The sequence below is a fragment of the Daktulosphaira vitifoliae genome, unplaced genomic scaffold (assembly GCF_025091365.1).
Source record: "Daktulosphaira vitifoliae isolate Bord-2020 unplaced genomic scaffold, ASM2509136v1 Scaffold_17, whole genome shotgun sequence".
NCBI lineage: Eukaryota > Metazoa > Arthropoda > Insecta > Hemiptera > Phylloxeridae > Daktulosphaira > Daktulosphaira vitifoliae.
In genome coordinates, this window is record NW_026099588.1 from 36,169 (window position 1) to 57,474 (window position 21,306).

The 21,306-nt window shown below is 27.4% G+C and overlaps 1 protein-coding gene across 1 annotated transcript in view; it reads right to left on the minus strand.

Moving 5' to 3' along the window:
• Window positions 1-15,650: 15,650 nt before the first annotated feature.
• LOC126908836 (uncharacterized) overlaps window positions 15,651-21,306 on the minus strand; it is a 23,346-nt gene continuing 17,690 nt past the window's right edge. The window contains exons 3-4 of the mRNA XM_050691139.1: window positions 16,469-18,607; window positions 15,651-16,331 (exon numbers count right to left, since the gene is read on the minus strand). Coding sequence (XP_050547096.1) covers window positions 15,931-16,331; window positions 16,469-18,607 — 2,540 coding nt within the window. The 3' untranslated portion in view covers window positions 15,651-15,930. The remainder of the gene's footprint in view (window positions 16,332-16,468; window positions 18,608-21,306) is intronic.

Below are 21,306 nucleotides of genomic sequence, written 5' to 3' on the forward strand. Positions count from 1 at the left end.
AAGTATAGATGATATCTGACAGTGATTAAAATCACTATCATAAGAAACGCTTCGATGCAAATCTGTAGATAGTGTTTCCTTTAGAGAAATTGGTGAAATATTTTAAAAGCAACATGAACTCTTATTTCTTTAATTATATCCTGATTAGTAGTTCTTTGATTTTAAAATATAATATATGAATAAATACTAATTATAGTTTTTAAATTTAGTATGAAATTGTGAGGCCAGCTATGATGTATGCTTCATAGTGTTGGGCGGTTGATAAGAAAGTAGAGCAGAGAATAAGTGTAGCAGAGATGAGAATACTTAGTTGGATGAGTGGAGTGACTAGAGAAGATAGGATAAGGAACGAGCATATAAGAGGAAGTATAGGTGTTGCGTCAATCGTGGATAAGATGACAGAAAATAGACTTAGATTGTTTAGTCATGGTATGAGGAAAGAAGAATCGAAAGCTGTAAGAACAGTTATAGAAATGAATGTTGAAGGAAGAAGAGATAGAGGAAGACCAAAAAAGAGATGGAGGGATGCTATTGAATGCGATTTGAGGACAGCTGATGTGAGCGTGGAAGATGTGGGAGATCGTGTCAAGTGGAATCTTAGGATAAGGGAGCCCGACCCCAAGTAGTTGGGATTAAGGCAAAGAAAAAGAAAAATATTACCAGATATTCCGGTGGCAATTGACATAATATGATTGTTNATAATGAATGATTGTTGTTTGGAACAAAAATAATGTATGCAGATGAATTGACAGAGTATTTATTTAAAAAAACGAGTTCGTTACCACTTGAAACAAAAACGACGCCCCGCGTATAGTATATATATATATATACTATACTTATATGTAGGTATGTATGTATGAATAATACAATATGTATTTAATAATTTAAAAGTTATTTATTTCAAAATGAGGCTTATATTAATTTTTTGTGTATTAGTCTTCATTTGTTTTTCTGAAGTGGCAATCTTAGATTTTTTTCGTATGGAATATGAATAATGTTTTTCCATCTGTGTATCATATGCAAATATGAAATGAAATTTCTCATCTTATTAACGTACCAAATTATTATTATTCATATTAAAATATGAGTTACCAAGAGTATACTTACTGGAACCGAATTCTAGTAAAATTATTAAACCAAGTATATTGATTTAGTTTAATAAAACTCATCAATATTAATTTTCGATAATAATTTTATTACAGCAGTTGAATAATAAATTATATTTATGAGTAATAATTCTGTGGTTTTAACTCAACTGATAATAATTTGAAAAAAAAAAACCAGTCAATGATAGTCATGTGATAAACAAAATTAAAATATTTTGTATCATCTAGTTAGAATATTCACAACTCTATGTATGAAAATACATATTGCATACTTTAATTGAGTTTGAAATAAGTAACAAATGATACCGGTTTTATATTTCAATAGTGTTTTAATATTTGTACCTAAGTAGAAGAGCGAAATTAATGTAATATTCTTTGTGCAATAACACTACTTTATTTTTCATTTGATACTTATTCCAACCACAGATTGCCTCTACCTAATTATGTATGGTATACATTTTTTATAGCTAATAATTTTTACATTAGTTTCGCGTTAAAATGCAATTAAACAACGGGAACNACGTTAAAATGCAATTAAACAACGAGAACCATTTCTGCATAATTTACCTGTAAATAGATATGCACTCGTCGTATATTGAAGTACAAGGTAAATTGTTCCGACTACTAGATAGGTATTTAAGGATGAATTCTAGTGAAAAATTCTAAAATCATCAATGAACGTATGAACGCATTTTAAGTTTATCTTCAGTAACAGAAGTATATATTTTTCCCATCGGGTACTTTGGACATATTCGTNTTAACAAAGTATATATTTTTCCCATCGGGTACTTTGGACATATTCGTTATTACGATAACTGTACCTATATGTAAATAATTATTGGAACAGTAATTATTATTTATAACTTTCCCATATTTATTTATATGAAAAATGACTATTTTAAGTTTTCAAGATATTTTAATGAAATGTTATAAATGATCATAGATTAACAAAATTTTGAAAATCTTATTATTGAAGTATTGCCCCATACATGCGCCACTTAAAAAAATTCTAAATGTAAAACATATTAAATTGAACAACACAAAGATGTTACTTCTAAAACTATACAAAAATAAACACATTTAAAAAGTAACAGAGTATATAATTCATTTCTAGTTCTGCTATTTATTGCTACTTAAAAAATAATAATTTTAAAATGATCTAGATTAATTATTTAATTAAATATGATAACTTAATAAGTTATTAATAAAATTATTTATCATTAATAACTGAAATTAAAATGTCAACGATTTTATTGAGATGTTTTAAGTATTTTCAGTAGTATTTTTTAGTTACTTCATGTAATATTTTATACTATATTTTTGTACTTCAAAGTTATTTTTAGCTGTATTATATGATGTTTGTATTTTTTAATTCTGTTAAATTTTGGTATGATAACTTAATGTATACATAGTTATGATAAAATGTTTTAGCTTTTATTGAATCGATTTGAATTATTTATTTATTAAATGGACAAGTTGATGAATTTGATATCTTCCTAATAATTAGGTTTAGATAAAATAGTCCAGGTACTTGAAGTATAAACCCATCACATGTTTATCATTTAACATTAAGTGCGTCTCCAGATTTATGACATGTTTTTTTGTGTTTTGGTAGCTAATATTTTATAATTAGGAACGTCATTTTAACAATCTATTATACTAAAGCATAATATACATAAATATGTTATAATAGTATGACAAAAGAACATTAAAATATCTGTATATTATCAGTAAAGCAATCTTTCTAAGAGTATCTTATGGTTTTACAGGTAAATAATAAAAATACATTATTTACATTAAAATTTTTATTCAATCATTTTTTTTCGGAATTTTTAATAATGTTGTTGGATTTTTTTATACCACTATATATAATTTTCATTGTGATTCATCATTGATAGCATAAAACAATTTTTGTTGTTCACAATGAAATATTTCATCGAACTTCCATTGTTTATAACACATACAGTTTCATTGTATATCTTCTAAAGTAAACTTGTAAATTAAATAAATCTTTAAACAGATAATTTATTTTGTTGAAATATGAAACTTGAAATATAATTACAATTATGTAATGAGATATTTAAAATTCAGTATTAATCTAAAATCTTATAATTTTTAGGCTTTAATAAAAAAATACAGTTAATTTTACTTATAAGTAATAAAACTGTTATTGTTGTTTTTCCTATGACGTTNGATTTTATAAGTAATAAAACTGTTATTGTTGTTTTTCCTATGACGTTTATCATTAAAGTGTCAATTTAATCATATTTTAGGTAGATGTAAATAGTAAATAAAAAAAAGATTTCTTAATTACTGTTTTTGAACCGACAACTCAAAGAGCTTATAATCACAGACACGACTTTTAAATTTTAATTCGAGTTTTAATCTATGCACAAATCTGCGAACGTCGTAGTATCTTCAAGAAATGTCTATTGCTTTTCAAGATTTTTCTGTGAGATTGTTCTGACTATTATCTGTTTTGCGTTTTAATAAAATTCTTTACATAAAGAATATTCGCATCGGCTAACTTATAAACGACGTACAAAACTAGATAACAAAACCAACATGCACATAATATGTACCGAGTATTAATATTGTAAGTGGCTGCAATGTAAATGCGTTTACTAGCGAAAATATCAAAACTTCAACCAATAGTCACACAAAAAGCCAAGTAAATAAAAATATGATATTATTTAACATAATATGGTGCTATAGATGATAATATTTTATTTATTAATAAATAACTTAATAAAATTAATTTCAATTTTTTTCAGATAGTTTCCTGAACAATTTACGATAGCAGTTATTAATTAGTGATAACTCACTAGATTCCAAATTTTAATGAAACTTTGTAGATATACAGAGTATATTATTTAATAATTCATAAACTATTCAAGGAATTTATTCGTATCATTTCATTTGCTTTTCCGTTATGAAATAGTCTTCAAGGTATGAAAAATGGTTGTCTAAAAAATTAATTTGTTATTTTCAAGCAAAATATCAGTATTCAAGTATTATGTTAATTTTTATTTTTTTCACATTATTCTCGTCAGGTTTACGAAGATGAAATTAAATTTAGACATAATTCTTAAATAAATATTTGAAATTAAATTTATTTACAAGTTAAATTGTTTTTATTTTCCCGCTGAAACAATATTTGTGTTCATAATAATGTTCTTTCACGATTTTTATTTCTCCTGGGCCCAATGATAATTGTTATTGATATCAATCCACTAATAATCATTGATAATTAATATAGTTTGTTACAATAAACTAGTTAATTTTCTAAAATACCACCAAGTTTGTGTATTATATTTAATTATANAAAAAATAAAAAATAAAAAAACACATCATAGTAAAGTTAATACCTTCTCAGCTTCGCATCGAAGCTAAAAAAAAAAATAAAAAAAAATAATAAAAAAACACATCATAGTAAAATTAATACCTTCTCAGCTTCGCATCGAAGCTAAAACATTCACACGATATACGAATTATAATATGAATACGTATGATTGAAATAAAAACTAGTTTAATTAATTTAATTTCATTCCAATTTTTTGCATTATTTTACTATAATAACATTATTATTAACATCAAGTGAAACTGTGTGAAAAACCAATTTATGAATACTAATTAGATAAAATTTAATTTAATTTAGAAAAATATGTAAATCAATATATGTCTAAGTTGACCTAGTGTTATTATTGTCAGAAACATATTTAGTATACATAAGACGTCGGCTACTAACGTTATCATTATGATGTTTTAAGTGACGTGTTTGGATAGCAAAAAAATATATGCCGTCTTAAAAGAAAACAAAAGTTTTATTATTATTATATTATAGTTGTATAATATAGACTAATCAAATAACTTTGGTACTCTAAAATAATTGATTACGTTATAGACCCTTTTACAAAATATCATCTACTTTGATCAAAACTAATTATTGACTGATGTTTATTTATATAATATATTTTTTTTTTTTAACAAACATACAGCAGAAGCGTTTATTTCACAGTGTGCTATAGGTATGATCACATTATGTATAGGTAACGTTGTTTGGCTAATAAAGCCTAATAGTAGGGGTTAGATTATACTTTGAATAAAATGTTTAAAACCCAACCATCTGTTTAAAATGTTTAAAACAGGCGGTTGGGTTTTAAATATTTTATTTGCAAACATATAAAACGTTTATATAAACGAATAAGAATAAAAATAAAAAAATAAAAAATTTATTATCTTATGATTATAAAAACTGAAATAGTTTGATTTAATAACCGCAGTATGATTTCGATAACACAAATAATATATTAGCACCTTCCGCTGGTGAATTGTCGCAGTTAACAATTTTTGATATTTAATCAGTATACTTTTTTTATATAAAAATTTGAGAAGAAAATGTTCAAATCCCTAATTTAATTCACAAAAAATGTTAAATTTGTAAAACTTTTATCTCATATCGATTAATATAATTTAATTATTATCACAAATATTAGTTATTAGAACTAACTACTACTTCAAAAGATTATCCCTAAAAATATTTTTAAAAGTACAATAATAAAGTGATAAAGAGAGAAAGAAGCTAAAGAAAATGTTTTATTAAGTATCAGGTTAGAAAAATTTGTTAATATACTATCAATAATATACTATCAAAAATTGTTATGTATTAATAATTTCTTAATGCGATTTAGTAAATAAATATTGATTTTTGAGTTTTAAAAACTTGTTACATTATAAATTTGAATAGAAATTAAGAATTGTGTACAACCATACAATTAATTAATTTTCGTCAAAATATCATTTCACTCTTTTCTGTAGTCAATTATTGAAAAAATATATTTTTTTTGACATTCAATGATAAACAAAAATAAGAAAAACAGTAACAACGACAATGACAAAAACAAAAACAGCGATAACGATAAAAATAACAACAACAACAACAATAGCAGCATTAGAATAAAAATAATAACAAATACAAAAACAAAATTAAATAAAAATGATGTAAACATTACATGTGAACTTATCACGAAAAAATTTATTAGGTATTTATTTATTTTGTAAAATACCTTCATGGTGGATGGTGAGGAAATATTTTTAAGATGTGTAAATATTTTTATTTTTTAAATGTATCTTTGTCATAACAAAAGCAATTCAAAGTTTTTTTTATAAAATAAACAAAAGCGTTCTTATGGAGGGAGGCAAAAAAAAACTTTGAATCGTTCTTATTTCGATGACAAAAAAAGTAAAAGAATAAAATCGTCTTAATATCACTAATGTGTATATTGAAAGGTTATGCTTGCAAATCAGTGTATACCCTAAATTAATAAAAAGAGCTTTTTGCGAAAACACCAATGAATACCGTTATTAATTGTTGTGTTCTCCTCAATGAATCATATAGTAAATAGTTTTATACATTGTACAAAGTTTTACTTTGTTAAAACGAACGGATTATATTACTTTGGAGGAAATTGAGTACTCATTCTTGCATACACGTTATTGTGACAGTATCGGATTACTTCATTTGAGTATGTATATTTATATATATGACATTAGTAGTTCCTGATTTCCTGCTAACAAAACCAAAAAGCAGACAAAGAAGTCTACAGGTTTTTTACGTACTCGAATTTCATATTTAAGCATATAATTTATACATGCTGAAAAATATAAAGTATAAAATATTACAATATGATATCAATTGAAATTATTGACGAATTCAATATTATACAGTGAAGTCAATACTGAAAGATTAAAACTATACTTTTTTAGTTATAATATATATCATATCAACTTTTTTTTAATTTATAGTGATTATTTTTAAAACATGTTTATTAAACTAAACTTTAATAATTTATTTCATTCTTGTATGAAACATAAAACACAAACTCTAGATTTGTATTAAATAAGTATAACTTCATGAACTATCCTAATGAAAAATTTTATCTTTAATAAAAAAAAAGCAAATCAATTTTACATAAAGTATGATAAATTAATATACTGAATAAAAAAATAAATAAATGAAATTTGATGATATTACTATGATACTTCATTAATCGTAACTTAATGATTAATTGTTAATAATTTATCTAAAAAAACAATATAACGTAATAAAATACAGTATGACACTACAAGTCTTTTATAACATGTCAGCTATAGATAACTGAATACTATCATAAAGTTATATCACTTTGGGTGGATATTTGGTTGAATTTTTGGGGGTCAGAATAATTTTTTAAATAGTTATCCGCAGGAGCATTTTATTCAATTCAACCACTTAGTCTAACTCAACCCGTAGGGGCATTACTATACGGTTTATATCGTTATTATTGGTCTAAAGAATCAAGTGTCCCAACTTTAGGCTATACGCCCAAAGTGTGTGTGCCTTTAAAAAATAAAACCGGTAAGATGGTGGCTGCAGCTTTTGAATCAATAATAAAAAACTTTAATAGATGTCCACTGTACATAACAATAGATATGGGATCAGAATTTTTCAACAAAGATCTGAAAACTTTTCTAAAACAGAGATGTATTAAATATTTTTCTACATTTTCAGCGGTAAAGGCATGCGTAATCGAGCGTTTTAACTGTACGCTTAAAGAACACATGTGGAAAAAATTTACCGCTTCGAGATCTTACCAATGGTTGTCTATTTTACAAACAATAACAAATTATTATAACAATACTATTCGTTAGGCGATCCACCAAACACCAACACAAGCAAAAATCCCAATACCGTACGGTTTTATCGATTACCGAATTACTCGAATATTACGCGAAAAATATTTAATATTGGTGATGCGGTTCGTGTAAGTAAAAATAAAGCCGCTTTTGTCAAAGGATACACTCAGAATTGGTCGAATGAAATATTTTTAATAAACGCAATAAAAGAAACTTTACCCGTAGTATAGGTGTTGAAAGACGAGGATGCTGTACTAAATAAAGGAACGTTTTATAGAGAAGACTTGAAAAAAACAAATATTTTCACACACGTTTCTCATTGAAAAAATTTTACGATACAAAAATAATTACTGTCTAGTTAAATGGTGTGGTTTGCAAAAAAATAGTTGGATACATAAAAACGATTTAGTATAATTTCAACAGTCATAAAAAATGGATCAGTCAATAATAGTAGATTTTCAATGCATCGTAGACTACAAATGTAAATTAATCGTTGTTCACACCAAACGCGAGTGCTGCACTGGTTGGATGTGGTCAGCTGGCAGTGTTTGTGCGCCATCAGCTGTTAGGACACCTTATCAGCCGCCTGTATTGTTTGGTCGTTTTATTTAAAAAATATATATGTACCTGTTGTAGTATTATACAGTTTAAGTTAAGTTACGTTGGTTTTCATTTAGTTAAGTGTTGTTTTTGTATGAATTAGTAAAACATTGTTCAAGTTTTGTTTTTAAAATACATTATTCATATTATTATTTTGAAGGCATGTAGTTGTTTTTATGCTGCGCTACAATGTCGATGTGATCGGGCTCTGCGGGGCTACGAAATGTCTGCACAAACGCAACTTCCCTAGCTCGAGGAATCGGGCGCGTCCTCAGGTTGCGGATAGAGGAACGGCCTGCAGATATGCAGGTTAGCCGCGAAATAAGCAGTCCAATCATATGGACTGACGAATAAGTGGTCGTGGACAGCGAGCCGCCCAAATGCTTGTTAACCTTGTAGATATACAAGGTAGCCGTGAAATAAGACTTTATGGACGAATAAGCGGTAACGTTTGGGTGTGAACGGAGATAAATGGCAACGCAACCAGTAATGCTAGCCGCACACTGGCCGGAGGGATAGGCTTTGAGGGCTACCCCCTCACATCATTACTACCAATGACAATAGAACACATAGGTTTTACCTTTAAACTTTAAAGGTTACTGAATTATGGGATTCGAATGGGCCAGTACCGGAGGATGGTAGGGGGTGTACCCGACAGAGGGTCTATTTTTGAATCGTCCGTTCGTCGACCGTATACGTTCCTCGAACGGATCTATTGTTCAATTAGGTATACAGCCTTCTATGTATTGTTCAATGAACGTTAATATTCCAGGATTGTTTGCAATTTATTGTAATAACACAAATAAATATTTTGAAAATTAAATTTATACAACTTGATTTTTAATATAAGAATATTTATTTTTAATTAATATATTACTTTTTAATAACAATAATTTATTACTAACACACACATATATAATTTGCTAATTTAATTACACAAAGTCTAATAAAAATGTATTTATAATTGCATACATGTTAAATTAAAAATTATTAATACACTTTAACACAACAATACTTAAATTTTCGAAAATAAAGTACTACATACATTTTATATTATAATTTTATTTGTTTATTTTTATATTATTAATTAATATAATAATTAAATATAATTTATTAAATTATATTACATATAAATATATACATATCAAATATAAATTTAATAAAAATTTAGTTCGTAATTCGAAAAAATTCTACCCTAGAGCACGGTCTATCCCTAAAGACGCCACTTTTTGGAAAAGTTGTAAACATCCAAAAAATTTAAGGTTTAAGGTCTAATCTTTTTCGCTTATCGTTTTCTTTAATACCCTTTTTTTTAATCCCTTATTTTTTTTTTAATGTTATTCCCACTACGTGTCATATATGTTTTACTACATATTCCAATATAACTATTTAAAATTCGTCCTCCTATTTCATCTTTCATTAACCCTACTACTTTTTTATTGACAAGCGGTATACCGTACACTTTGTTGGGGTCATAACTTGACGCATCAAATTTATGAATATTTTTTTAACATCATCGTACACATCTACTCTTTGTATTTCATAACATAGAAAGTCAGTATCCGTATATACTAATTTGCATTTGTTACCATACATTTTTTTCATAAAATTATCATGAAATACGTATAGAATAGTCTTTGAAATTTCTAAAACTGAGAACCCTACATAACTAGGTCTATCATATACGATTTCCACTTTTTTCAAATAGATGACTGCCATATTTTCATTAAATATTGTTACACTATCAAAGTTGGGTTTTGCTATCAACACACTAGCCGTTTTCCAATATTCTCCCACTTTGTGACAATTTTAACATCAATCCTTAACAACAATATAGTTTTTTTTATCGAGTAAATTTGGAATCAGTTTTTTTAATTTAGAACCTGGGGGTATAATATTTTCGGGGCATAAGGGAAGGTCTAAATGATCATAATGTAAATGCTCACCATACACTAAATCTACATATAAGATTAGCCCCAATCACTATCGTCCTCGATTGACGAAACGTCTAAAACGTCAATCTCAGATTGAGGCATCCTTTCAAAATTTCCATAGGGAAGATGTTGACTAAGTGCTGCAACATAGAGATTGTAAGCGTTGAGTTATAATAATTATGTTAATGGCTTCGACGGGTCGTAGTCATCAACATATTTATTATTAGCTTTACTAAAGTAGGAAGAACATTGAAATACCCCCCCTCGAATCCTATTATTAATAATGCTAACCATCTCCATGTCGGTCATGAGTTGCAATTTAATCCCAGTAATTCGCTTCATAGCGTCGAAACTTAAACCCGGAGAAGTAACATAATGGCAAGGATCAAGCCCATAATATTTTAAACAAGCACTTCTAAAATTTTCGAAAATATCTGCTAAAAGACAAACATCAATTTTTAAATATATATTAGAATACAACCAAAGTTGAACAATTTCTCCCAGATTTTTTTTGCATGGGTGTAATCTCGTATGTTATGTCACTCATATTTAATATACTACAGAACTCGGTTTTAGGTGGTAACATGCATTCGTTCAGTACATTCATATTAGTTACATACTCATATAGAAACATTCCCTTACGACACATTAATTTAAAGTTTTCATCATTAGAATGTATTTTCCTAGTAATTTTAAGTTGCTTGGGAATTAAAGTTTCAGCGAATTTTTCCAATAATAATGATAAAAAATTAACGAGTCTATAAATTTAATGGTTTTCCGGTTGTTATTTATCGTTTTTTTAATACACATGTATTTTTCATTGGTTTTAGCTATAACTTCAATTCCTTCGTCATCATCAACAAAACTGAGTTCCGTAATAATAAAGTGAGAATCGTAATTTAGCATATTATGTAAAATTATGGGGACAAAAGATGGAACCGAACATTTCAGGTTACAATCTCTATGTGCCGCATCTCGATATTTACCCGTTATGCGACAGTGATCCATTACCTTATCATGGAAGCGTAATTCAATGTTACAAATATGACACGTTATTGCTGTATAGTGATTATATTGTTGTTGAATAGATAATGCTTCCATTGGTATAGGATTAGAATAAATGTCATTTATACGGATAATATCTTCCCTAAGTCTAGAAATAAACATCTTCACGCAATTATTCCCGCAGTACTCTTCCATGCGATCTAAATTTTTATTATAAGAACATTTAATGTGATATGAAAAACTGTGGGGATCGTGTATATTAATTTGATTGGTATAAGAAATATCAGGTTGAGGATCGCATGTAGCAATAGGTGTTAGAATTGATCCAAAATCAGCATAAATTACGAATTCCACGGGAATTGCATATGGAAGTTTTGAAATTTAACCATGTGTTTGGGGGGTTTCGATAGAACCGTTTTAACCTTCATGGAGTTTTCGAGTTGGTGATTGAGTAGTTTTGCTTCTGAATAAAAGAATAATAAACAGCCATCATATAGAAATTTGTGAGATTTATGCTTTAAAGTTGAACGGATACCAACCGCTCTAAGTTGGAAATACAACAGAAATGTCCGAAAGGTTTGTCTTTTTGATCTAAATAAAGTAAATTCGCGTGGTTGCTATGTTTATTTCTGGTCAAGTCCAAAGGTACCGTAATTTTTTCATCGACGTAAGTGTAAACATTTACACTTTTATCATTTTTTTCTTCAAATTTTCTTATGTCGGTTAGAAATAGGTATTGGCAATCGGAACTGGGTTCCGATAGTTTTGTTACTTTGACCTAATAATATAGAGTATTTTTTTATAAATTCCACTTGATAAAAATTTATTTAAAATTAATTACTTTGAATTATGACTTACTAATATCTTCAAACTCGATATCTTCTAAAAACCAATCAATCCATAAAAAAATATTAAAAGACTATAACATTTATTGGTTTTTGTATTTTTATTATTTTATACGAACTACTTTCGGGATCACCAGGATAAACGGTTACAACTTTAACGTCCATCAAATTTGGATCCATTTTTTTCGCAACTTCAAACACTGTTGAAATAATAATAATCATTTTATAATTTAAAATTTTAACATACAGTATTCATCATTGCTGTCTTGAACGTCCATCGAATTTGCATCAATCTTATTTGCAGCTTCTAGCACTGATATAATAATAATAACAATAATAATAGTAATAATACAATTAATTATTTAATTTCAGATTATAGAGCTCATCGTCGCTGTCTCTAGTATTAGAAAATTTTGTATCAGTATTTGTTCTCTCGCTCTCCTTAACCAAATTACCTTTATCTACTGAATTACATTTTAATAATTAAAATATTTAAATTAATATAAAATAAATGCTTACCGTAAAAATTTTTCAAAGTGCTGGCACTGTAATTAACCATATTTTTCACACAGCCCGATTTTATTTCAAATTTTATATTTACAGAACACACTTTTAATACTTTATCAGCTCCTATTAATTACATTTTTTAATAACAAAAATAAATTTTTGAGATTTAATATTACAATACTATTCTATCAAGCCGTGTGTATGCTGAAAATGTCTTGAGAAATTATCTTTTTTCGGAAATGTTTTCGAACACAAACTGCAGCTATATAAAATTTTGTTGTGTACTGTTTGCTCATGACGTATCAACGATTTAAAAAAAATGAACTTCATTCCACAAGTATCACACAAATAACACATAATGATGATTATGATATTGAAAATGAGAAGACTCTAAGGTGTCGATTAAACAAATGAAATACATTTTAACCAGAAAGGAGAGTTTTTCTCGGTTTTCTGTACTTCACTTTGTAAACCTCTATACATTTTATGCCAACTTGCAGCAGTCTTCAGGCTGGAGATGATTTTCCGAGAAATTTTTATTTAGACGTTTTTAAACGCTAAACATCTTTATATATACTTTTTTCAATAAGTTATTTTACTGATGTCATATTATGGACGTATACATTACTCTTTTTTACTCTTATCTGTACTTTGTAGACATTACGTTTGCAAATTATTATTTCAAATAATTACTTTCACACTCATTTTTCTTTTCATGTATATACTTTTAACAGTGGGATATTTTTTTTAGTTTACACATTATAATTTAATATACATAAGTTTGTTTATTTTACCCATAACTATTCTTAAAATTTTCATTAGAGATTAAATTATATGTAATACAATTTGTAATTATCAATATTTTTTATTTTCATTTTTTTTCAAACAATATTCATATAAACATTATGTCACAACTCGAACTTTGATTTTTTCGTCTATTAGATACAATCCTAAGATATTTATCGACTCCTTTTACCAGATCTTCTCGAGTAAATGAAAACCTCGCTGGCAAATAAATTTGAAATGATGGTACGTCGTCAAGCTTCACCTCAGCCACTGGTGTTTCATTAAAATATTTTAATTTCATTACGTACAAACCCAAAACCTTGTACTGAACTCCACCTTTAAGATTAGATACATTCTTTCTGTGTTTAAATTTCATCTCATTTATCCATTCTTTATTAATAACGTTCATCTAAAATATATTAATACATTTATAAAAATGTGTGTCACATTGACATTGTATAGAAAGAAACATGATAATACTTACTTTTTTATCAATTTACTTCATAATATTATCGATGATGTTTTCTACAAGTACTTGACCGTTCAACTGTCATAACTTCACTAACAATAAATTTTCAGTACACAGTTCGAATAGAAATATAACAATATGCATATTTTGTGTGAATTTATATACACCATATACATTTAAATATTAGCTAATAAATACTGGTGGGTGGAGAAGGTACTGCTTTCAGGCGCTTAAATGTAAAAAATGAGGAGGTAACACTCCTTATGTGTCATACATTAAATCATAATAAACATTAGAGAGGCCCTAAATCATATATGTTATCTGTTAATAAAATAACAACGCTGATAAACACTTATCACAACATCCTATGAGTATTATGATGTGTTAAAGAATATATATCATCTGTTATCAAAATAGCTTTAATATAAACAGTTATCACTCTATCTTATAACTAAAATGCGTTTTTAATAAGTGGTAGGAGGAGGTTCCAATTTTTATGTGAAATGAGAGGAGGAGGGATTTTGGGAGGTAGCCTACAAACACACATTATACATAACTTTATTAAATATCCGTTTTTAATAGAAATTTCTGATGGTTGAAGTTATTTTCATTTTAGAAATATATTGGTAATATCTAACTTACAAATTTTCCTACAGAGTGTTTATTTTCAAATTTTCTTATTTCATCATTTTTAAGTCGTTTAGCACATACTCTATTCTGTTTATACAATTCTACCCTTCTCATTTTTTCTATAAACTATAAAATTAATTAGGTACACTAAAATTAGATTTTTCACTGTTCTTGCAACCTGATTTACTAAATTTATTTGATATAATAATGATAAATTATAAATTAATATTTTATCAAGAATTCTTTTATCAAAAATACAATACTAACAAAAAAAAAAAAATTTAGTAATAATAATAATAATAAATTCATATTATAATATCATAGTAAATTTAATACCTTATTAATTTATTAAGAAAGATAAAAAATTATAAAGACATTGTAGAATTATATAAAGTCGTCATAAAGTCTTATGACTGTTGTACAAACTTTTGAGTAAAAATCAGATCGCAATGCACAAAATTATGTTGACTGAATATATTATTAAAAATAATAGCGATTATTTTTATATTATTATAATTATTCAGTTAACGATTTAAAATGCCAATTTAAAAAACTTATCACTAGAAAAGCTGCTGAAAATACTACTTACTAAAGAATATTATGAAATCTTAAATTATTTGCATATATTAAATATTATTCAATATCTAGGTGAAAACTGTCGAAATTGGAAACTTGGAATGACATAGTTGACTATTGTTATTTAGATTAATAATTTATTATGTTATACATTAATTTATTAGTTTAATCAATTAACATTTATTGATGAAAATCATGAAAATCAAAGATAAATAGAATAATAACAAAATTATATCCTGATGAAATTTGATTAATTTTTATATATGAAAAAAAAGGGAAATCCAAATTTCCCTTGTTGGTTGTTTGCTTATATATTTTTGGCAAGACAAAAAGTCAAAACAAAACACTTAATAATATATTATTTGAAGGATAAAAACTTTATTCTTATATAATTTTATTACTATCGTATCAAAATAATACAGAGAGTTTTCTATGTAGCAACTTATTATATAATAAAACATTAAAAACTAGCCAATGTAATCAAAATTACTTAACAATTTCCGATTTTCAAATTTCCTTTTTTTAATGAAAGTTTGGTGATGGTATTCTGGAAAAATTATTCTTACAGCTGAGAAATTTTTATCAAACAAATTTTATGTTAAAATTACAGATGATATAACATATTAGTTTTGGTAATATATCCAAAAATATTATTTCTTAAGAAAGTAAACTGTCAAAAATGCTTTTATGAAAATCATTACCCTCTCAGATATAAATAAAAATTCAAGTTAATTTATTTGAAAAATAATGTAATAATAGCCATCATAAATAAATAAAAATTAATTTTCAACAGAAAATCAATTAAGGCAGCCATTTTCAGTGACATAATCAATTATATTTTGATAACCATTTTCAGTAGCTTCATAAATGGTACCTCTACTCCACGGACAATAATTTTCATGGGCAAATTTTATGCAATCAAATTGGCCATTTGCAGCAGCAAGTCTTGTTGTCCCTTCGTCCCACACACACCCATTTAAATGACTATATTTTAGACAGTCTAAATGACCATTTGCAGCAGCTCCACTAATTGTCCCTTCGTCCCAATTACATCCATTTCTATGTGCATATATCAAAATATCAATATAACCACTAGCAGCAGCTTCCCTTGTTGTGCCTTCGTCCCAGTCACAACCATTTTCATGGGCATATTTAATGCAGTCTAAATGTCCATTCGATGCAACCACTCTCATTGTACCTTCTACCCAAATACATCCACGTTTACGGGCATATTTTAAACAATCTAAATTACCAAACACAGCTGCTGCTGCTGTGATATCTTTATCCCAGTTACATCCATTTTCATGAGNACTGTGATATCTATATCCCAGTTACATCCATTTTCATGAGCATAAATCAAGCAATCTAAATAGCCTCCTGATGCAGCTACTCTAGTTGTGGCTTTATCCCACGGACACCCATTTGCATGTGCATATTTTAAGCATTCTAATTTACCATAAGAAGCAGCTGCTTCTGTTGTGTTATTATCCCACGGACATCCATTTTCATAGGCATATTTTAAGCATTCCAAATTACCATATTTTGCAGCTGCTTCCGTTGTTCTTTCATCCCACGGACATCCATTTTCATGGGCATATTTTAAACATTCTAATTTACCATTAGAAGCAGCTCTTTTTGTTGTGTTATTATCCCACGGACATCCATTTTCATGAGCATATTTTAAGCATTCCAAATTACCATTAGAAGCAGCTGCATCCGTTGTTCTTTCATCCCACGGACATCCATTTTCATGGGCATATTTTAAACAATCTAATTTACCAATAGAAGCAGCTGCTTCCGTTGTTCTTTCATCCCACGGACATCCATTTTCATGGGCATATTTTAAACATTCTAATTTACCATTAGAAGCAGCTGCTTCCGTTGTTCTTTCATCCCACGGACATCCATTTTCATGAGCATATTTTAGACATACTAATTCACCATAAAGAGCAGCTACATATGTTGTGCGTTCTACCCACGGACAACCATTTACATATGCATATTTTAAACATTCTAATTTACCATTAGAAGCAGCTGCTTCCGTTGTTTTTTCATCCCACGGACATCCATTTTCATGAGCATATTTTAAACATACTAATTCACCATAAAGAGCAGCTACTTGTGTTGTACGTTCATCCCATTCACATTTATTTTCATGTGCATATTTTAAACATTCTAAATATCCATTAGCAGCAGCTATTTCTGTTGTACTTTCATCCCACGAACAACTATTTACATATGCATATTTTAAACATTCTAATTCACCATTAGAAGCAGCTGCTTCCGTTGTTCTTTCATCCCACGGACATCCATTTTCATGGGCATATTTTAAACATTCTAATTTACCATTAGAAGCAGCTGCTTCCGTTGTTCTTTCATCCCACGGACATCCATTTTCATGAGCATATTTTAGACATAATAATTCACCATAAATAGCAGCTATATGTGATGTGCGTTCATCCCATGCACATTTATTTTCATGGGCATATTTTAAACATTCTAAATGTCCATTAGAAGCAGCTGCTTCTATTGTGCTTTTATCCCACGGACATCCATTTTCATAGGCATATTTTAAACATTCTAATTTACCATTAGAAGCTGCTGCTTCCGTTGTTCTTTCATCCCACGGACATCTGTTTTTATGTAAATATTTTAAAATTTCTAATCTACCATTTATAGCAGCTCCTTCCGTCGTGCTTTCACCCCAAGGACATCCATTTTCTTGGGCATATTTTAAACATTGTAGTTTACCATTTGAAGCAGCTTCTTCAGTTGTTCTTTTATTCCATGGGCATTTATTTTCATGAGCATACATTAAACATTCTAAATGTCCATTAGCAGCTGCTTTTTCTGTTGTACTTTCATCCCACGGACATCCATTTTCATGGGCATATTTTAAACATTCTAAACTACCAGAAATGGCAGCGGCTTCTGTTGTTCTTTTATCCCATAAACATTTATTGTTATGTGCATATTTTAAAATTTCTATATTACCTGCACGAGCAGCTATGATAGTTAGAACTATATTTAATTTATGTATATATTTGTGAGCATATTTTAAAATATCTAGATCAGTATTTTTAATAGCACTTTGTACAATTTGTAATTCATTCCAAGGACATCCATTTTCATGAGCATATTTTAAGCATTCCAAATTACCATATTTTGCAGCTGCTTCTGTTGTGCTTTTATTCCACGGACATTCATTTTTATGTAAATATTTTAAGATTTCTAAATTTCCTTTTGTAGCTGCAGCCTTTGTTGTTTCTTCGTTCCATTCACACCCATTTTCATGAGCATATTTTAAACATTCCAAATTACCTTTTGCAGCTGCTACAATAGTCGTATCATCATCCCATTGACATCCATTTTTATGAGCATATATTAAAATTTCTAAGTTTCCATCTTCAGCAGCTTTTCTGGTGGTACCTTTTTGAAATTGGCATTTTATACCGTCATCTGAATATTGAATCGCTATATGATAACAATTGTTTATTAATTTTTGCTTTTAAAATTTTTTATAATCTAGATTATTAAATATGTATACCTACTTAAAAGAAAACTATTTCAATTAAAATAGTCATTAATAAATTTTTAAAAATTAATATTATTATTTATGTTTTACTTCAATTATTATTATTTTTATTCTTAAGCATACTTAAGTCATGCTTTCACTCTTTGACAAATTATAAATATTTTGTGTCGATTTATTGCTATTAAAAAAAAAACTTAAAACCTCCAGGAAAGATTATATATTACAGACATATTTTTCTATTGCCTACTCTGGGGAAAGTGTTTGAATAACTTATGCTGTTAACACAACCCTACTTTCAAATATTGACCCTATGATGGTTAATCTAATCTTAGAAATTATTTAGATAATTTAAAATAAACGCAGACAAATCTACTAACACAATATTTATATTACGCGGAGAAATATGTTCAGTTACTACACTGAATGGATTACTAATATTTCACTTATATCAAGTTAAATACTTAAGTCTCATATTTGACAGACGTCTCACTTGAGAAACTAAATAAACAAGGAAAAAATATAATTCACGTCATCATCTAAGATCTCTACCAAAATCAAAATTTTTCTAAAAATTAAAATAATCCTATACAATGCTCTGTTAAACTGGACATACATAATCGTAATAATGGGATCTACTAAAACTTATGTAAATAGGAGTCCTATTGTAGGTCTTCCACTCAATGTAACCATGTACTCAATTTCTTTTTAAAATATGTTTAAACAATTACTTATCGTGCATAACAGAATATAAATATTCGTATATAATAATTTTTTTGGAAAAGAGTTAGTATTAATGGTACAAATCATTATTAAATAATTTTTATTGCTATTATTTCACATTCAATTGACGTCACCTTACTTCAAATAGATCATTAGGCTCAAATAATAAAAACTAATATCAGTTTGTCATTTTTTTAAAGGACTTTAAAATTATTGGTGTATTGTCTTTTATTTATATTTACTTAAACAAATTGTTATTCATACAGAACAATATTTACAAAGTAATTATATTGAACCTTGCTGCTTGCAACTGTTTTAAAATTATATTTTTAGATCGCGATAGTGTATATTTATTGCAATAAAATTTAACTTAAAATTATGATCATTTATTCATTTTTAATAAATTTATAGTAATTTTAAGAGAATAAAAATTTTAAAAATGTGGAAAAAAAATTACCGATTTTTAATTTAAAATTGTAATTTTTTTAAGGATTTCTCCCATTACGAGAAACCAGGGAAGATTTACAATTTATAAGGGGAATTTTTTTTAAATACGTTATATAAACACTTTCTTCCGACTAACTTTTAAATTAGATAACATCTCTTCATTCAATGGAATCATAACTTTAAATATGCGTATAAATATTTGTACTATTTCAACTTAATTTTCCGAAAATACTGACACTTTTATATATATTTTAAATTAAAGTTTATAAATTATACTTTGCTATGAGTAATGAAAATTTCAAACTATAGATTGTATTCATGGTGAAAATGGTTACTGTATTCAAAAATATGCTATTTTAGAAAAATTCAAGGTTTTGTATTTTATTTTATTTTAAAATACCTTACAAGTGTATTCCACTGATTTTCATAAGTATTGAATAAATCTAATTGACGTAGCTAATAGTTACGAACCCGTATTGTTATTATATTAATGTAGTTGGGTTGAGGAATAATTAGTATTAACAACGAATAAGCAACAATCAATGGCGTTCGAACCATTGTATAAATATATTGTGTTACGACTTATAAGTGATTTTTACCTTAAGACAATTAATTTATCAATTATAAATAATTGTATTTCTAAATTATAGAGCCGTTATAAATATATATATTGTGCCATAATCCTTTATTTTCATTTCACATTACAACTACATCCATTTCAAACACGTTACCCTGTCTCATTCTAGGTGGGACACAACAACTAGTGGCAGCGGAAAAACAGGAGTATCTTGCAGGAAAAGATCAAATTGGTTAGTGGAATGCGTTGTACCATAATTTGTACATCAAAAGATAAATATATACATAGTATAGTATAGTATATTGACTAGGGTGGTCCTTAAAATACAAATTTTAAAAATTTGATTTACGCGCACCAAAAATTGTTCTATTACATGTAAAAATAAACTGTGCAAAATTTGGTCCCGATAGGTTGACGTTAACACGTGCCGCAAGAGGGTTAAAAATTCGATCAAAAGGGTAGTTTTTCAGTTATTGTGCTTTATCTCAAAATATATGATTTTTACGTAAAAGTTTATAAGAAAGAAATTATACATGTAATTATTTTACATAAAAAAGATTATGAGCAAAAAAACCATAAGTCAAATATTTACCTCCTAAAAGTCAAAAGTTCCATAAATATTATGTTTACCAGTAAAATTCATATATTTTGGCATTTTAAGTATATACGATGAACCGTTCAAGTTATAAAAAAAATTTTCATGTAAAAGTTATTTGAAATTTAATTTTCTATTAGTTTTGTAGAAAAATAAAATTGTTTTACATAAGCTTAAATGACGCTTGTATATTGCTTAAACAACTCTTAGAGCGTAATGTGTTGTATTTACCATGTCGTAGACATATTTTGGAATTAGTACTAAAAAATGTTTTCGAGGTTAAACTTAATTTATGTACA